The sequence below is a fragment of the Anguilla rostrata genome, chromosome 3 (genome assembly GCF_018555375.3).
Source record: "Anguilla rostrata isolate EN2019 chromosome 3, ASM1855537v3, whole genome shotgun sequence".
NCBI classification, from domain to species: domain Eukaryota; kingdom Metazoa; phylum Chordata; class Actinopteri; order Anguilliformes; family Anguillidae; genus Anguilla; species Anguilla rostrata.
The window spans coordinates 25028039-25045184 of NC_057935.1; the positions used below are offsets into that span (position 1 = coordinate 25028039).

The 17146-nt window shown below is 40.7% G+C and overlaps 1 protein-coding gene across 1 annotated transcript in view; it reads right to left on the reverse strand.

Moving 5' to 3' along the window:
* Nucleotides 1–3540: 3540 nt before the first annotated feature.
* Nucleotides 3541–17146, reverse strand: part of LOC135250549 (amine oxidase [flavin-containing]-like) — a 40755-nt gene continuing 27149 nt past the window's right edge. Inside the window, exons 6-15 of the mRNA XM_064326964.1 lie at nt 16739–16880; nt 13893–14042; nt 13516–13675; nt 11828–11924; nt 11641–11694; nt 10695–10752; nt 10021–10118; nt 9375–9486; nt 8897–8959; nt 3541–8481 (exon numbers count right to left, since the gene is read on the reverse strand). Of these exons, the coding sequence (XP_064183034.1) occupies nt 8326–8481; nt 8897–8959; nt 9375–9486; nt 10021–10118; nt 10695–10752; nt 11641–11694; nt 11828–11924; nt 13516–13675; nt 13893–14042; nt 16739–16880 (1090 nt within the window). The 3' untranslated portion in view covers nt 3541–8325. The remainder of the gene's footprint in view (nt 8482–8896; nt 8960–9374; nt 9487–10020; nt 10119–10694; nt 10753–11640; nt 11695–11827; nt 11925–13515; nt 13676–13892; nt 14043–16738; nt 16881–17146) is intronic.

Here is a 17146-nt window from a genome sequence, read left to right on the forward strand (position 1 = left end):
ATGCCTGAGAAAGCAAGGGGTTGTAGGAAAGGCAGTCCACACAGCAGCTTTATCCAAGTAGGTATTCCAAAGCCATAGAAGCTGTGCCTTTGTAGAAAGCCTGAGCAACTACTGTAACAACACCCAAGTTAATTAAGAATTACCCTCAGCTGTGCAAGTGCCTATTTGATTTATGAGCCTGTTTCTATACATTGTCCTTGAAGAATCCCATACTGCACTCTGAAGTAGAAAATATTAGCTTGTTTTAAGTTACTTTTTGCTTGTCAACTGAAATAGTCTTACCCCATTGGCAAATCTTGAAATGAGTAAAACTGTCTCACCTCATTGGCAATATGTTTGTCTTATTTAGCAAAAAAAAGAAAAAAAAAAGAAAAGTAAGATCAGATATTAAATGATAATATTGATTATAAGATTTAAAGCCCAAATATAAGACTTGCTAAGTCTAATACTAAATAGCATTAGCCATCTCTGCATCAGCACATCCCTCCCAGTGCCCCACTGATGAAGCAGTGAATCACTTCAGACAATCTGAGCTGAAGAAAGGGAGTCATTTAAGTTCAGCACAGAATATGTGCATATATTACATGTACACAAGTATATCCATTTGTCGGGGATAAAGTGCTTGTCACCTCCTAGAACCTTACCAGAGATGTTGAGTCCCAGAACAAATGTTCAGCTGGCTGTTATCGATTGCTTTATATATTAATCATGGTTCTGACTATATTATATAACATGGGACAGCTTTAAAAATATAGCCCTGTACCAAGTGATACACTTCCCTCCTCAAAAGGAGGTGATTGGTAGAAGCCATTTTAAGAAGCGTTTCAATCATAAAATGCTTCATGGCAACACTGGCATGAGGTCTCTGAAAAGGTTCAAGCTACGAACTCTTTGCAGAGGCATTAGGCCTTATTCACCAGCATCTCCCTAAATGTGAGTTTGGTAGACAGTGGACATAATGGTGATGGGAGGGCATAATACAAAAATCACTTCAAATCGATTTTCTAAAAAATGATCATATTAAAATTCCATAATTAGAAATACTGTGACAAAAAATTTTTCCTGCGGCGAGGAACAGCAGCAAATGAAATTATTTTTTGAAACACTCACAGGTTATTAGCGGAACTACAGTATCAAATGGGTTATTAGAAAGAAACATGGCAAGTTAAACATGGCAAATTAGCTGAAGGCATGAAAATGAAGAAAAGTATCTAGAAGAATGGAAGGGATGTACGGGGATAGATTAAAGAGGGTTTCAAAGACAGCGACACGAATGAGACAGTCCCGTTGAGCCATTTCAGGCGCGACAGGATGGTCTCATTTCTGTTAATGGAAACATGGCACGTTTTGTCTCAGGTCATCACAAGAGCGACTCAGAAGAAAACAACAAAATTTCCCTATGTTGCATGGTGCAGTTTGATTAGGGAGATCTGTAATGCGGTTTTCTGAGAATCAAAGCCTGCGCCCCAGGAGCTGTGTCGAAGCGCAGGTCAGATCAGACATCAGACTCAGACAGAGAGACGGAGGAGAGGGATCCTGCTGAGAGTGTGTGAGGGGCTTTGCGTCAGCCGGAAGTCCGAAAAGGGTTCTTCTTTTTCCAGTTTCAGCTCCGAGGAGAGGGTGCTTCACTAATCGATAAAGGCAAAAATGAAAAGGCAAAAGCATGGCATCTGTGTGTACGTTAGAAGTTTGCAGATACGGCTTCAGTGGCTGAGCAGGGGCCAAGCAGGGATGTAAACATTTGAGACCAACAGAAACCGGTAGCAGGGAGCTGTCCTATTTTCTAGTGTTAAGTGTTAGTGAGTACCCAAGTAAATAAAAGTGGGAAGACAAGTTTGTATACATTGGTGTATGGAAATCCTTGAATGCAATGAAAACATCACCTCAAAATGGCTGACTGGTATATTCATAGTTTAATTACAATCAATTGCTTTTATTATTGTATTGTACAGAATTACAGAACAGGACAATAACAAACAACCCTGCCCTTTTCTGCCCCCAGATGTCACTTGAAACACTGGAGTCAGAAACACCAGGTGAGCAGCAGTAAACAGGCCAACTCACTCATGTGCCTTCACCTTTCACTGGCCAATACCCAGCACAACTTAGTGATGTCCCCAGAACACTTAAGGATGTCATGCACTTAATGGACAGAGTATAAATGAGGTTAAAGCATTCAATGAACAACATTAAACCTTAATGAAAGCAATCGGGTGGTGTATCTAGCAGAGGGAGAACTCTGTCACCCAGGTTCTGGGTAGCTACAGGAAGTCCTGGCTTTGTTTTCACATTACAATCAGCAACCAATTCACAACCAAATAACCAAGTGCGGTGAGTTCCCTGTATAATCAACTGCTTAAACTTATGAAATACTGAGCAACAACAAAATCAGCAGGGTCTGAGGCTCTCCAGGACCAGGATTGCAGATTCCTGAGCTAAAGGAATTGCTGTTGCTTCAGTGATACACCAGGTGGTCTTGTATTGTATCCTAATCATGCCAGTGCTAACTGTGGCTGCCATAATTATCCCTTTGGTGCATAATTAGTGCATAATTGGCCTTTGCGTTAGCCAGGGACAGCGGGTTTAAAATAAGCAAGATGTTCCCGACTTTACTGCACAATAGCAACTCTATGGTTGATCAGGCTCTCGTGATCTGCTGCATCCAGCGTCATAGGTAGGATCCTCTATCCTCTATCCTCTGCAGTCCACAGGCTGCATAGCAGACAGTGGACTGCAGAGTTGAAAGTAGTGGTAGCAGACAACACTGCTTACTAATGATGAGCAGTCCAGCCCATGTTATCCAGAATTTACAGAGGTAAACATTACAGTTGAACAAGACTTCAACTTCGATAGGCCATGCAAAATTGTGCAATAATAAACGAGGGCATAAACAGTTCAAAAACAGCAGAAAGAACCTTTATGAAAATGGACCAACCAGCACCCTGTACTCTTCTTCTTTGGTCAATGGCCAGATTAGATGTAAGGGTTCAGTGTTAAATTCTGGTAGGTAGGGTGGATTTTACTGTGATAGAGTGCATGTGACTGCATTTTACAATGCATCGGATTCCCCCTGAACCCATATAAACTTTGTATTATTTGACTGTGTAGACATCCACCACTGCTGCCTGTCACTCACAGACATCTTTGACCAGCTTTACAAAACGGACCTTGGGAAAAAACAACAATTCAATTGGTTTGCATATAGATCCTTTCGACACCTTCCCACTTATTTATTCCCCTATTTATTTATTGATTGATTGATTATTATTTCTTATGATTACAACATCGCACCCATCATACCTCCATCAATGGATTATATGGTAAGGACGCATATATGCGCTTATCCAAACGCTTCATGAGCTCATTCGCAGAGCAGTAGGTTGGTCTGCTCAGGCACTGAACTGGGCAGGTTGAACTGCAACTTCGACTGCAAACATCGCTACTAAGCATGCACTCGCACATGGCATAAACAAAAAAAAAAAAACATGACCACGATTTACTTGCTTTTTACTAAAATAAACATACTATAAAACAGTACAGTACAGTATATGTCAAAGAGCTTTATTTCTGAAGACTTTTTGTGAGGATAACACAACAGCACAACAACAGGACGACAGTGCTGAATTTTTAACATTTTTGGAAGTTCCCTTTTCATATATCAATATTCTCTTGATAGCATTACCTGATGCAAAATTTAAAACAAATCACTAATACAATATATGCTTCAGATATAAAAGTGCAAGGCATGTATGTGTTGCACTGAAGTATACAACATGGACAAATACTCTTGTTTCCACTGTTTCCTCTGCAATACCAATGACGTAATGGTGTGCGGCAGAAATGCCATTTGGCAGAATTAAACCAGACGCGCCATCTACTGGTGAGAAGATGACCCTGCATCCTAATGTCCACTCCTGACCAATGCAAAGCTAATCCTTGAAATCTCCTCAGAGGGCAGATCATCCTACTGAATTAAACTTTTAGAGATTAATTGAAGAAAATTCATGACTTGAAACTGGTTTCCAATGCCACATTTGCTAATTAAAAAGTAAATTTCAAAGAGCCAACATTAATGTTTTTATATCAATACAATAAAATACATTTAAATACATATTCAAGTGTAGTGCTATTTTTGATAAAATACAGCATATCAGGTAAATACATTCAAAATGCTTTCATTAGCTTCATCCATGAAAATAAGACTTAAAATTTAGCTTGCCTCCCCAATGTAAAGCATCTTTGGAGGCCATTTTTACTTCATTCATTTTTCCATTTTCACAATTCAGCCTGACAGAGACACAGGGCACGTCCCATTACTTTTCGCTCCTCACCTCCTTTCCTCCACTCTCCCACTACCACTCGTGTCCTACCCAGAAGTATGTGAAAGGGAAGGGAAGAAGACAAGTGCTGGGAAAGACAGAACGAGGAGGTGTTAAGAAAATTGGAGCAGCCTATCTGCTTCTCTGTCATCAAAGTCGATGTCAACCATTGATGAAATAGCCCTATCACAATCATTATATTTTGCCTAGCCCACAAATATCCCCGTAGCCAATCAGAGATCTTACACTGCAAAATATCTTGTAAGTTTCAAGCAGGCTACAGCCCGTACAAACATGAACTTGGCCTTGCGACTTGTGTCGAGACACTGTATTAATATGTAATCAGCAACATTAGCTCAAAATAAACATCTCACAAACATAACAATTTAGACTACTGCAATTCCAGAATTCCAATGTGTGTGATGCCTGAACATAACCTTCAGCACTAATTTGCCTTGTATACTGTAGCTATACTGTAACAACCTATATTCTGTTGCCAGTTCACTGCATCACAAACAATAACAATATCTGAGTTATTGTTTGTCAATGTTCAGTGCTCACATTGAAAAAGAATTATTTCCCACCGTAACATCTGAAATCAAACTTGTTGCTAAAATGGTTAGTTGAGTAAATTAAATCATGCATATTCACACACAGAGAAAATGGTAGCTGCCATGCTTATTTGCTTAGAGTGATGTTTGTTTGAGCAATGTTCCTGAACAAGCAAATAAATAAACCTGTCTTAAATGGCTAAATGTGCCTGGTTGATATGAGTCACAAAACAAACTGATATTTTGTTATCCATTGCAGGCAATCTACCCTGCTATGTGGAATAATAACCTACTGAACCACAATCAAATTTGGCTAAATATCTAGCACAGCTGGGAGAATTAAAGTTCTCAGCCCTCTCCGCTTTCTGAAGTTCAGACGTCAAATTTTGTGGGATGGTCTTTCAATCTCTGTGGGCATGAGCACAAAAAATGTGAAAAGACTGCTGGGGTAACATGCATCAATGTAATCTTTTGTTTTTTTCCTTAATATCAGCAACCAATTCAGACGCAAGAAACCAGGTGACCAGAGTTATCTGTAAAATCAACTGCTTTAACTGATCGATTGCAGTGCTACTCAAGTTCTGAGTATCGACGGAAGCCAGCAGACTCAAAGGCATGCATTTCATAGCATTTAAACTTCCATTCATGTTTGTTTTCCTTCCTGACTCTCCCCATATCAGATCAACTAATCATAAATGTCTCAATTAGAAACTACCTTGTATGAATAGTCACTTGACTGTGCCACTGGATTGCCTATGGGGTCCCCAAGAGGATAACCATTGAAAAACAAATTTAAACCCCTGCAGATCACATGGTGGAGACAAACTGGTGGCCCTTCTCAGGAGTTATCACTTTCCAGTTACAAGAGAACACAACACCTAAAATGGATAGGATTGGAATGGTAGATCACACCATGTCTTGTGAGCAGTGCATTACAATTGCTCGTGAATGGTCGATTTAAGGTGCAGTTTGTATAAAAAATGACGGGTAGTGGATGGAGTGTGTCTGGCCTGGCCTATTCATATTTGTCCTTCATTGGTTCACTTCAGCACATTTGATTCATTTGGTGCAAACCCTTTCATACAGTTGAGGCCAAATGTTTACATACACCTTGGCTAAAGACATTCAAACTCAATTTTCCACAAATCCACACATTCCATGTTACCATACATTTCCTGTGTTAAGTCAATTAGGGTATCTACTTTATTTCCATAAGAGGTCATTTCAAAATAATAGCTAAGAGATTTATTTCAGCTTTTATGTACTATTATCAGTGGGTCAAAAGTTTACATACACTTTCTTGGTATTCGGTGGCATTACCTTTTAATTGCTTAACTTGAATCAAATGCTTGGGGTATGTGGTGGAAATTACCTTAATTTTCCCCGGTCGGTGAGAAGAGTCCAACAGAGTTACACACAATATTCAGTTCAGATACCTTTATTCGGCCGAATAGGAGAATCCACACAGCGCCACAACACGTCTGTATGAACGCTCTCTGAACAGGTGAAAAGTCCTTCATTTTATACAGTTGAAAGTGGGTGAAAGGCGGGTTCTGGAATTTTCCCAAACCCTGTCTGTCTCAAACTGCACGTAGTGCAGGTTTGCAGCTCGTCTCTGATTGGTTAAAACACATCGGGTTTCTGAGATACGGACTTGTTTGTAGGACTTCTTCAAGGCTAACATGTCACAGTAACTAAACACAATGATACAGTACAGAGACAGGTTTATGTGGAAAACAGAAACACGCGCGGGAGGGGCTATGCACTCCCAATACTTCTCAGTTAGATAGAAAAGCAATTGAAATGATTTCTTAAGATTATATAAAAGCAAGTAAATATATGTGAAAAGTAATTTCTCATTTTTCCCTTACAGGTAGCCTTCCACAAGCTTCTCACAATACTTTGGCGGAATTTTTGCCCATTCCTCCTGACAGAACTGGTGTAACTCAGTCAGGTTTATGGGCCTCCTTGCTCGGACACGATATTTCAGTTCAGTCCACACACTTTCTATGGGATTCAGGTCAGGGCTTTGTGATGGCCACTCCAATACTTTCACTTTTTGTCTTTACGCCATTTTGTTACAACATTGGAGGTATGCTTAGGATGCTGGAAGACCCAGTTGCAACCAAGTTTTAACTTTATAACTGATGTGTTGAGGTGTTACTTCAGTAATTCTAGATAATCCTCCTTCCTCATGATGCCATCTATTTTCTAAAGTGCACCAGTCCCTTTTACAATTAAACACGCCCACAACATGACGCTGCCACACCTATGCTTCACAGTTGGGATGATGTTCTTCGGATTAAAAGCCTCACCCTTTTTCCTCCATACATAGCGCTGGTCATTATGGCCAAACAGTTAAATTTTTGTTTCATCAGACCAGAGAACACTCTTCCAAATGGCTATGTCTTCATCCTGGTGATCACCTGCAAACTTCATTCTAGCTTTTTTTAATGCCGGTCTTGGAATAGGGGCTTCTTCCTTGCCCGACAGCCTTTTGGTGGATGTAGATACTTTGGTACCTGATGCCTCCAACCCAACTCCTTCACCAGTTCCTTTGTTTCTGTCTTGGGGTTCATTTGAACCTTTTGGACCAAAGTTTATTCAGCCCTGGGAGTTCATTTGTGCCTCCTTCCTGAAAGATGCAGTGTCTATGTGGTCCCAAGTTTGTTATATGTGCATACAATTGTTTGTACAGATGCTCATGGTACCTTCAGTTGTTTAGAAATTGTTCATAAGGAGGAACTGAACTTCTGGAGGTCCACAATTCTTTTCTTAGGTCTTGGCTGAGTTGCATGGATTTTTCCATGGCATCAAAGGCAAAAAGGCACTGGCTCTAAAGGTAGGCCCTTAAATACAGCCATAGGTGCCAACTCCCAATTAACTCCTAATTATGACAATTGGCCAATTGGAAGCTTATAAAAATTCATTACATCCATTTCTGGAATCTTCCAGACCATTTAAAGAGACAGTCAATTTGGTGTATGTAAACGTTTGGCCCACTGGAATCCTGATATAGTGAATTAAAGCTGAAATAAATCTGTCTCTAATTGATTGTTTTAAAATTACCTCTGATGTGAACAAAGTAGATGCCCTAAGTGAAAAACTGAGTTTGAATATCTTTAGCCTAGGTGTATGTAAACTTTTGGCCTCAACTGTACTTACGTTACTGTTAACAACCCTAGTAGCACAAGTAAGCAGGTTTGTTATTTCTGAACTACAAACTGACACAAAGTTTCCTTTTCTGAGTAACTTTTGCAATGATTACAGTATCCTAAGTGTGACTTAAGATTGTGGAGCTGAGAATGTGATAATTTTATTTTGGCTATTATGATTATGCAGGACCTCGGTCTTAGTCTGACCCCTTCCCAGCCAGCCTTATAACCTGGATTAGGAGATTGTAAGGGGAGGGCAGAGCAGTACTGGTGGAGGTCTGGGGTAGATGGGTGCAGCTTTTAGATCTGGTGAAGGAGGCCTTTTTTGTGGGCCATGAAGCCGAGCACTGTGGCCACGGATAGGAAGGAGGACAGACCCATGAGCTTCAGGAACCCTGGGACGGAAGGCAGATTCCTCTCCCAAAATGTGGTGACAAAGGGTCGTGCTGGGACATCCTGGAAATGGCATACAGCAAGCAGTTACTTCCCAGAGTAATGAATACACAGCAGCTTCCATTTATACATGTAAGTCTATGCTGTATACACACACGACTACATGCTTTCTTAACTGCAGCTGTGTGCTTTCTTGCTATTTCCATGGGCGCTAGCAGAGATACCCTTGCTATTTCCATGGGTGCTAGCAGAGATACTCTTGCTATTGGCTGATTACAGTCTGCACCAGTTATCTTTCCTAGCTGAGAAACAAATAACGCAAGGCATCCCAACTGTTACTATATATAAAGTATCTGCTTTAAAACACAAGATGTTGAGGTCTGACAATCATTAGCCATTTTTACATCATGAGTGCCATCTTAGCAGTTTAACCACAGAGAACAGGGTGCCATTCAGTGACAAACACTCATATACACACCAGCGACTCAGGCTCTGTCTGCCACACTTCAGCCTGACTGATCCGGCCCATTGTGCAGAGAATCTGAAAGGCCCAAAGCAAGCGAGTGTTTCATTGAACAATCTGTCATATATGTTTACAGCATGCAGCTTTGATTTCTGTTGTTCAGTGGAGATTAAATCTGTACAATCTGTGTAAATTTACTCTACACAAGATTCTCTATGCACTCTAAAAGACCATGTAGGACTGTTATGATTGGCTGCTGAGAGTGTGCCAAGGCAGTCAATCAGTGTGTTGTGACATGACCTCTCACCTCTCCAGCAGCCTGCAGCTTTCATCTCATTGGTGCAGTGGAGACCAAATAGGAACAAAGTATTTACTATCTGAAAGGTTTCTCATTTGCTGTACATGACAATGAAAGGACTGTTTTGTTTGGCTGTTGCTAGTGTACCTATATTCAACCAATCAGTGTGTTGCAATGTGTGTTGCAACCTCTCACCTCTCGGGCAGCCCTTTCGCCTGCCTGCACTGCCCCTTCCATGTACCCGCTCCACTCAGTGGCTGTCTCAGTACCCGCAAAGTACAGTTTACCCAATGGCTCCCGCAGAACCCTGAGGTCAGAGGTCAAAGGACGTAGAGTGCGGAGGGGTTGTCACTCAGGGTAGGAGGTAGCAGGTTGGTAGCATCATCAGGCATCATTTATACCAGAACTGGGTCAACAATTATTTTCCATACAGAATAAACAATACACCCTTGTTAGTTAAAACAACTATGTCATCTGTTCATTATTAGGTTGCGCTAGACATGACAAAAACTGTGTTTAGCACAAAACAAGCAGTCAAGGGACAAACAACAATGGCTATTAGACACCAGCAAAATTCCAGATGACTCTCTTAAGAGACCTATCGAAATAAATACTCATGGCTTGTTTAAAAGTTCTTATCAGCAGCTAAAGTGTTATTAAAATAAGGCATCTGACCCAGGTCTGACCTGTACTGTAGAATTCTAATTGTTGAACAGCATATGCAACTATGGCCATAGTCATGCAAACCAATAACCAACTAAAAGCTACATAATGAAGACAACTATACGATGAATGTGCCTCACAGCATGTAGCACTCATTAATAAAGCAGGTTGAACTCACTTGCCATACTGTGTAAGGATTCCAGGGGGGTAGTATGCTGTGTAGCAGCCCCCAGAATACTGTTCTTCACACCAGTTCTTCTCCTCATAATGCACTGGCTGCGTGGAGGGAGGGAGCGAGGGAGAGTGAGTGAGAGAGAGAGAGAGAACGAAAGCAGTCATGAAGAGTTTACAATTTACTTTTAAATGGTAATCACTCTCAAAAGAAATATGTATTTAATTGTATCACTAATCAACACTGCTGACAGTCTTTCTACAAACTTCTGATGATAAATATAAAATACATTGATGTATTTATTGATTGATTGACTGGTTGATTTACTGATTGGCTCACTGGATTTATTATTTTCTCAAAATATGAACAAATAGAGGTACAAGGTCACCAGGTCTACATAATGTGTATGTGTGTGTGTGTCATACAAGAAGATCAGAAATACCCTTTTTGTCTTATTATGTGTTTATTTCAAATTAGCACAAAAATGTAAATTCTGTCTAAGAATAAGTTAATTTGTTACACAGTTGGGTGGAATCCTATCAATCGCTTGATTGAGTGGCTATGCAACGGTTCTAAAAAAAGCTGGTCCCACAGTGAGCTCTAATAATATACTATGCTAATGCTACAGTATAAGCCTGACTGCTAACATTGACGGCAGCGATAAGACCCTCAGCACTTACGTGCAAGGCCTCCTCTGTCTCCAGGACCCGGGCATAGATCTCACAGATCTTCCTTTTCCTGAGGGAACAGAGAAATTTTGGATAAGGCTACAGTTTTTATTACCCAGAAATCCACACTTCTGATTCTCTTTTGATTCTCCTAACAAGCTCGCTCCAGTGAACTGCACGTTGCAAAACACCACCAGCATGTTAGCAGAGCAGATGCAATTTGCTCATGGAGTGCAGAGTGGATGAGAATGATGTAAGAGCGGCACTCTTCTCACTCTTGCCTCTTGCTCAGTGCCACTTTAGTACCACAGGCAGAGCACATGCTCTGCCAGTCTAACATGCAGTTACACTACCACTGTGCTGAACAGACCAGTTAGCCTACTTTAAACTGAGATTTAGCCTTCTGGGTTTTTTTTAAGTATTTCAATTTTAGTGTACATTTTCAATTGGCCCACGGCAAGTCTTTGTGTGCAGTGAAGGATCTTTTACATATTTACAGATATTTTTGATGATCTCCTGGCTTTACAGTGGCTAGTATGGGGTATCTGCCATGTGTAGTCAAAAGCAACTTGTGCAGCAAGAGTTATGCCTCAGAGGTTGTATATTACTCAATTATTTTTTTTAAATGTTAAAATCTTATTTTTGGTTGTAACTATTTCATTTGGCACAACCTGATGATGAAAGAACTACTGGGACAATATAAAAACCAGCATTTAGGGGGATAATAATAATAATATAAGTTGCCAGTGGAGAGGGAGGTGAACAACAAAGCGGAAATATTGTTACCACTAACAAACTTAAAACCTCAATTCAGGGCTCTAATCCTTTTGCAATTACTCACCTGTGTGCTCCACTCCAGTAGTGTCTCACACACTTCCAGAGAAATCCATCCCTCAGATGCACTCCTTTGTTACAATCTTACAACCTCCAACAGTATTCCTATTGGAAATTAACTCACCTTTCATCCTTAGTCAGTGACGTTAGCCTCCTGGCTTTTCTGGAGAGGATGAAACTACAAAATGGGAACAGGTATTTTCAGTTCACTCAGGCCGTGATGTCACATGACTATCGTGATGTCAATATGATGTCATATTTGCAGCATGTGCTTAATGTTCCACCCCCCTCAACTGGACTGCATTATTTACCCCATGATTGCAGGAAAGGTTCCATCAGGTTTCGTGTCATCCAAGGTCAGGCCAATGGGAGACTCTTCCTCTTCAATCACCATGCTTCCACAGTAACCTGAGAGAACTCGCCTCAATAATTATCAAATAATTGTTGACTTTTCAAAAGAAAATGGCCATCACATGTCCATCAATTGTTGTGGGTGTGTAGCTCAGCTGTAACTCATGACCCATATGAAATTTGGTATACAAGTAAAGGATGTGATTGTGAGGAAGCAAGATTTGACACCTCTCTGCCAATAGGTGGTGCTGTAAGAACCAAATAAGTTAAAATGGCTCAAACTCTAAAATTTATATGCTATATCTCTGTGACAGACCCCACCAGTGACTCCAACATCCGAAACATGTCTTAAAAAAAAAAACTGGAAAACCAGGTATCACCACACTGAGACAATAACCTGACAAAACTACACATCAAACAACCACCTTAATTATACCAACAGCATTCTGAGAATACATAGATCAAACTGGAGAAAGTATGCCATGTAATGGTGAAAAAGTACTGAATGGATTCAGGTTGAAGGAAGAACCTGATATGGGTCAAAAAAGCTGCACTTTTCCATTTCTGGGGTACAGGTCTAGCTAAAGAAATGGTGTTTCTTGAATAATGTCTTTTGACCACAACAGTTTACATTGGCAAGATTTTTCAGCAATTTCAACGAAAATTAGGTCTAAATGTAGATCAAAAGAACACAGCAACTGCATTCATAAAAGGTCTCAATTTCACAAAAGATGGGGCTAAATATTAAAGAGGAATTGTCCATTCTTGCCCCTCTTGAGAGAAACAGCCATTTTGTCTCTAATTAACCTGCACACCTGTGGTGATGTTTAAGAGTCAGGGCACGTAAGGTTTCAATCACCATATAACATCACTTCTTTGATGCAGACAACAGGGTGAAATGTAAAATAAATTGAGAATGGGTCTTTTATGAATGTCATTTGAAGTACAATGTTGTAAATTAATGTTAAGTTGCAGTGTGCTTTGGTTGTGGTGCAGAGACTCACTTCCTGTTTCATTTAAATTCAAACATTTAGCAGATGCTCATTATAGAACACCTTCCTTTTTTACATTCAGTATGCACACAGCTGGATATTGATAGAAGCAATTTAGGTTAAATACCATGTTTCAAGTATACAATGGCAGTGCTCCTCCGAGGAACAGAACCTGTAATCTAAGAGGGACTAACTTACTGTATATATATAACCAAGGGACTTTCAAATCAGTCCTGGAGCACTGCACAACCTACTGTTCAACCAACCTGATGTAACCATTTTCAGTAATCAAATGTATGTTTTGCATTTCATAACGGCAACCACAATTGACCCAAACTGACCTGCAACATCAGATTTGTATTCAGTGTGCACAGCTGTGGGTGAGAACACTCCAAAAAAATGTATGACTTCAAAGGAGTAATGAAACTTCACTAAGAAAGTGACAAGTTATCCAGTACAGGTAAATTAAACAATAAAATGGGCCATATTGACCTGCAACACAATTAAGAGTCAAGGGAAAAAAATGTGAAAGATCTGAAGCTCCTGTTTTCAATGTAGGTTGATGAAAAGATTTGCTGTAATAAAAACAGCATATAGGGGCCCCAGAACCTTTTCCAAAAAACCTACTCTAACCCATATAATTCACTAGCCACTACCTTTTTTCCTCCAGAAGTTCTCCTTGTAGTAGACCATGCACTTGATGACGGAGCCAACAGGAACACGGTGGATCAGCTGGTTTCTCATTGGGGGTAGTGGGGGGTTAAAATGCATCTTTAGATTCAGCGACGGTGCTGTGGCGATGATGACGTATTTGGCCTGAAATTCAACAGAAGGAGGGACTTAATTAGGTCATCCAAAACAAATATCCATCCCCATAATGCATTGGGCCATCCGATCTATGTGTGAAAAAAGCTGGTATTCTTATATTTTCTGCTGTATTGCGGTATGTCTCTTGATTAGACAGCTTGATTGGTAATAACAGTACAGCAAGGGAGCGAGGTGGGGAAGGAGAGTCAAAGGGAGGGAATCTCACCAGATACGTCTCTTGGTTGAGCGTCTTGACCACCACACTGTTTCCACTCTGGTCGATGCTGTAGACCGCTCTCTCCAGCTTCACCCTGTCTCCAAGCCTCCTGGCCATGTGCTCACTGATCTGCCCCGAGCCACCCTTAAACTTCCGCTCCTGCCGAGAACACAAAGACAGCTATCTTCAGCAGGAAGAGGGTGAGGGTAGCATCCAATTGCCCAAACCACCAATTACTGCTCAGAGTTTGCACCCTACCCAATGCGTAACTTAAAAGTCAGCATTTAAGGGCTGCTGGTTGGCTCATTCAGCTGGTCCATTGCACAAAGCACTCACCAGCGACCCCCACTAGTCATTTGGACACCCACAGTCTGCTTGCTCAAGCTCCTGTGAAGTGTCTTCCCATGACACATCTGTCTGAGTGCAATATGTGGACTGCAGTGTGAACACAAGCAGCATCCATTTCAGAGGAGAGTACATGCTGTCCTTAACTGATAGCAGAAGTGGCAACAATGAGCACAGCACAATTAGGCAAAGGAAGAAATCCTGAAACTACTGATTACTTAAATGATGAAACACATAAAATACCAGAAGATGCTGCAGCCCTTCAGGAGATCCCTGCTCTACTCCCACAAAATGAGCCTACTGGCTCTTTAGGTCATGGTCAGAGGGCAAAGGACATGACCAGAATCCTGGGCTTTGCTTAACATTAGGACCGTCCACTTCCTGCAAGGTGCAATTTAGTCGCAAACCTACAGATGTCTCTGCTGGCACATAATACATTTTTAATATAATGACAAGTAGTTCAGGGCACCTTAATCCACAGCACAGTACTAGTCTAGATCGCATGTACATCACATAGCCTCCGTATAATGACAACATGTGCATTTTCCTCCACACTGATTGGCCATGTCCTGCTTGACTGTAGAAATATCAGCTTGAGTTAGTGACTATGCTTTGGGAATGCTCCAGCATTTTGGCACATGGAGAGGGAGTTCGATACTATTAGTATCATTGTGTATATTGGTATGTTATCGAAACAGAACCCTATATGAATGCTTGGTGGCACTTATCTAAGAAGCCAAGTAGACAGAAACTTGCAAAATTCAAAGTTCAGTTCAAAGTTCAAAAAAGTCCAAAGTTCAGTGGAAAACTTTCAACCATTGTTGAAGCAATTCCTCCACGCTAGGGAAAAAACCTCATGCAAATATGCTTGTTTTTGTTATTTTAATTAGAATTAAAATTGAAGATATAACACAAGATCAAAACCAAATGGCACACACATGCAGTTAAACCAATACCACAAAACCATTCATTTCTACAACTGAACTATTGAACTTCCTATGGATCATGAAAATGTGTGGAAACATTAACTGTAGCATTCCATAATTGTGATTATACAGGTTGAAACATGCTTTTAGAAAGCTGCAAAGGTTGCTGCAAAGACATATATGGCATCCACAGACCAGTTGTGTTCATTGTACTATTAGGCAAAAGCACAGCAAGACAGTTTTCTGTGAGGCTTGCTTCTAAACAACTGCTTGAGATTATCCAAACTATCATTATCATCTCCATCTGGGGTGAGAGGCAGGGGGATGGTGACTACAGGAAATTACTTTGAACCCCATAACAAAGTCCACTAATTACCCAGAATCCCTCTTTCTCTGTTTCCATGGCAGCTGGTCACCCAGGATTCCGAACTATATACTGATCTCAGAAAGACTACTGGGGAAAGTTTGATTACCCAAATTAGAGAGGGTGGATTGGAGTGATTTGCACTGGCAGCTCAGACCCCCGACTTGGCTTCTCTTAGCTGTTCCAGCTCCGAGGGCCATTGCACCATAGAATCTAAATACTGACAGATACTCTGCTCTACATTAACTTTGCTTCCTGGTCTTTTTAAGGTTTTACTTCATATATGCTTCATATATTGTCTTGCTTCATACATGATTGTATTACAGATATTTATGAAAGGTGCTGGTGTTATGACCCTCCCTATAGACCCCCAAAATGTGGCCATCTCCTAGCTAAGGAAAAAGGCTAAATTGGGAAATAGTTTCCCAAACTTGGAAACAGGTGGACTCATATGTAGATGAAGATAGTTATTTGACACATAGTAGCCCAGTCTTCAGGTCATTCAAGAGCCAAGTGGTTTTCTGTTTTCTTCCAACGTAGTAGTTCATTGGGTTTTATTTAAAAGGACAAATGTGAAAATGTTAAGCAAAACAAAATGTGCAGTTCCCGGCACATCAAACAGGGGTTAAAGCAAAAAAAGAGCAATAACAAAACAAAAAAACTGAGATTAGACAACAAAGTATTAGATTGTCTTTTCTGACAAACCAGTTACTAGAACCTCCTGTAGTTCAGAAGCAGAAAGGATGGAAAGAAGACAGGAGCTGAATGTCTGAGTCTAAAGAACCTGAGGTAGAACAGAACCACCTTTCTCACTCTCACACCCAGTATCTGCCTCCTGCTATTCCTGTTGACTGTATACCACATACACAAATATTATGTACAATGAGTGACATATCAATTATCATTTGTTGAACAAGTGCTATTTGTGAGAGATTCCGATAGGCTCTTAGAGTCCTCTTTTTTCATATGCATCCCCACATAACGCACATAATAATAGCAATCATGCCCAGTGGCTTTATGTACTGCGTGTATGCCAACGGAATGCATACTAACTAGTGATGAAGTATTAAATACAATGGTATAATGATTTTAGATTATGATACTGATCCAGCCTCCAGGTTATGTACAGAGCCCAATCTATAAAATGAACTGATGCAATCTATTTGTTCTAGTCTGACCCAGTGTCCTGGTTCTGTACTGACCTGGTATATGTGGCTTACCTGTCCTCCGTTGGAGGTGGAGAAGATCCTCATGGTGCCACCGCACTGCTTGACGTACCACAGGAACCAGAGAGCAGAGACCTCATGCGGTTCAGAGGTTACGTTCACATTGACAAAGAGGGTCGCGAACCGACGGGCACCACTAGTGAGAGAAGAAGAAAGTGGAGAAGGGAAGAACCAGCCTCAGACCGAACACTGCAAAAAACTGACTCGTATACAGTATTCTTCGAAGAGAGCAACAAACGTCCGGTTTCAGTTTCACCATCAGATGGGACTTCACGAAAACAAGTTCCTCACTTTCCATTGGTACTATTTGGTAAAGGTTGCAAATAAAAAATAAATGTAAAATAAGTTGTGCAGTTAACTTCAAAATGCTAGCATGAAATGGCGGGATCTAGCTGTCAAAAT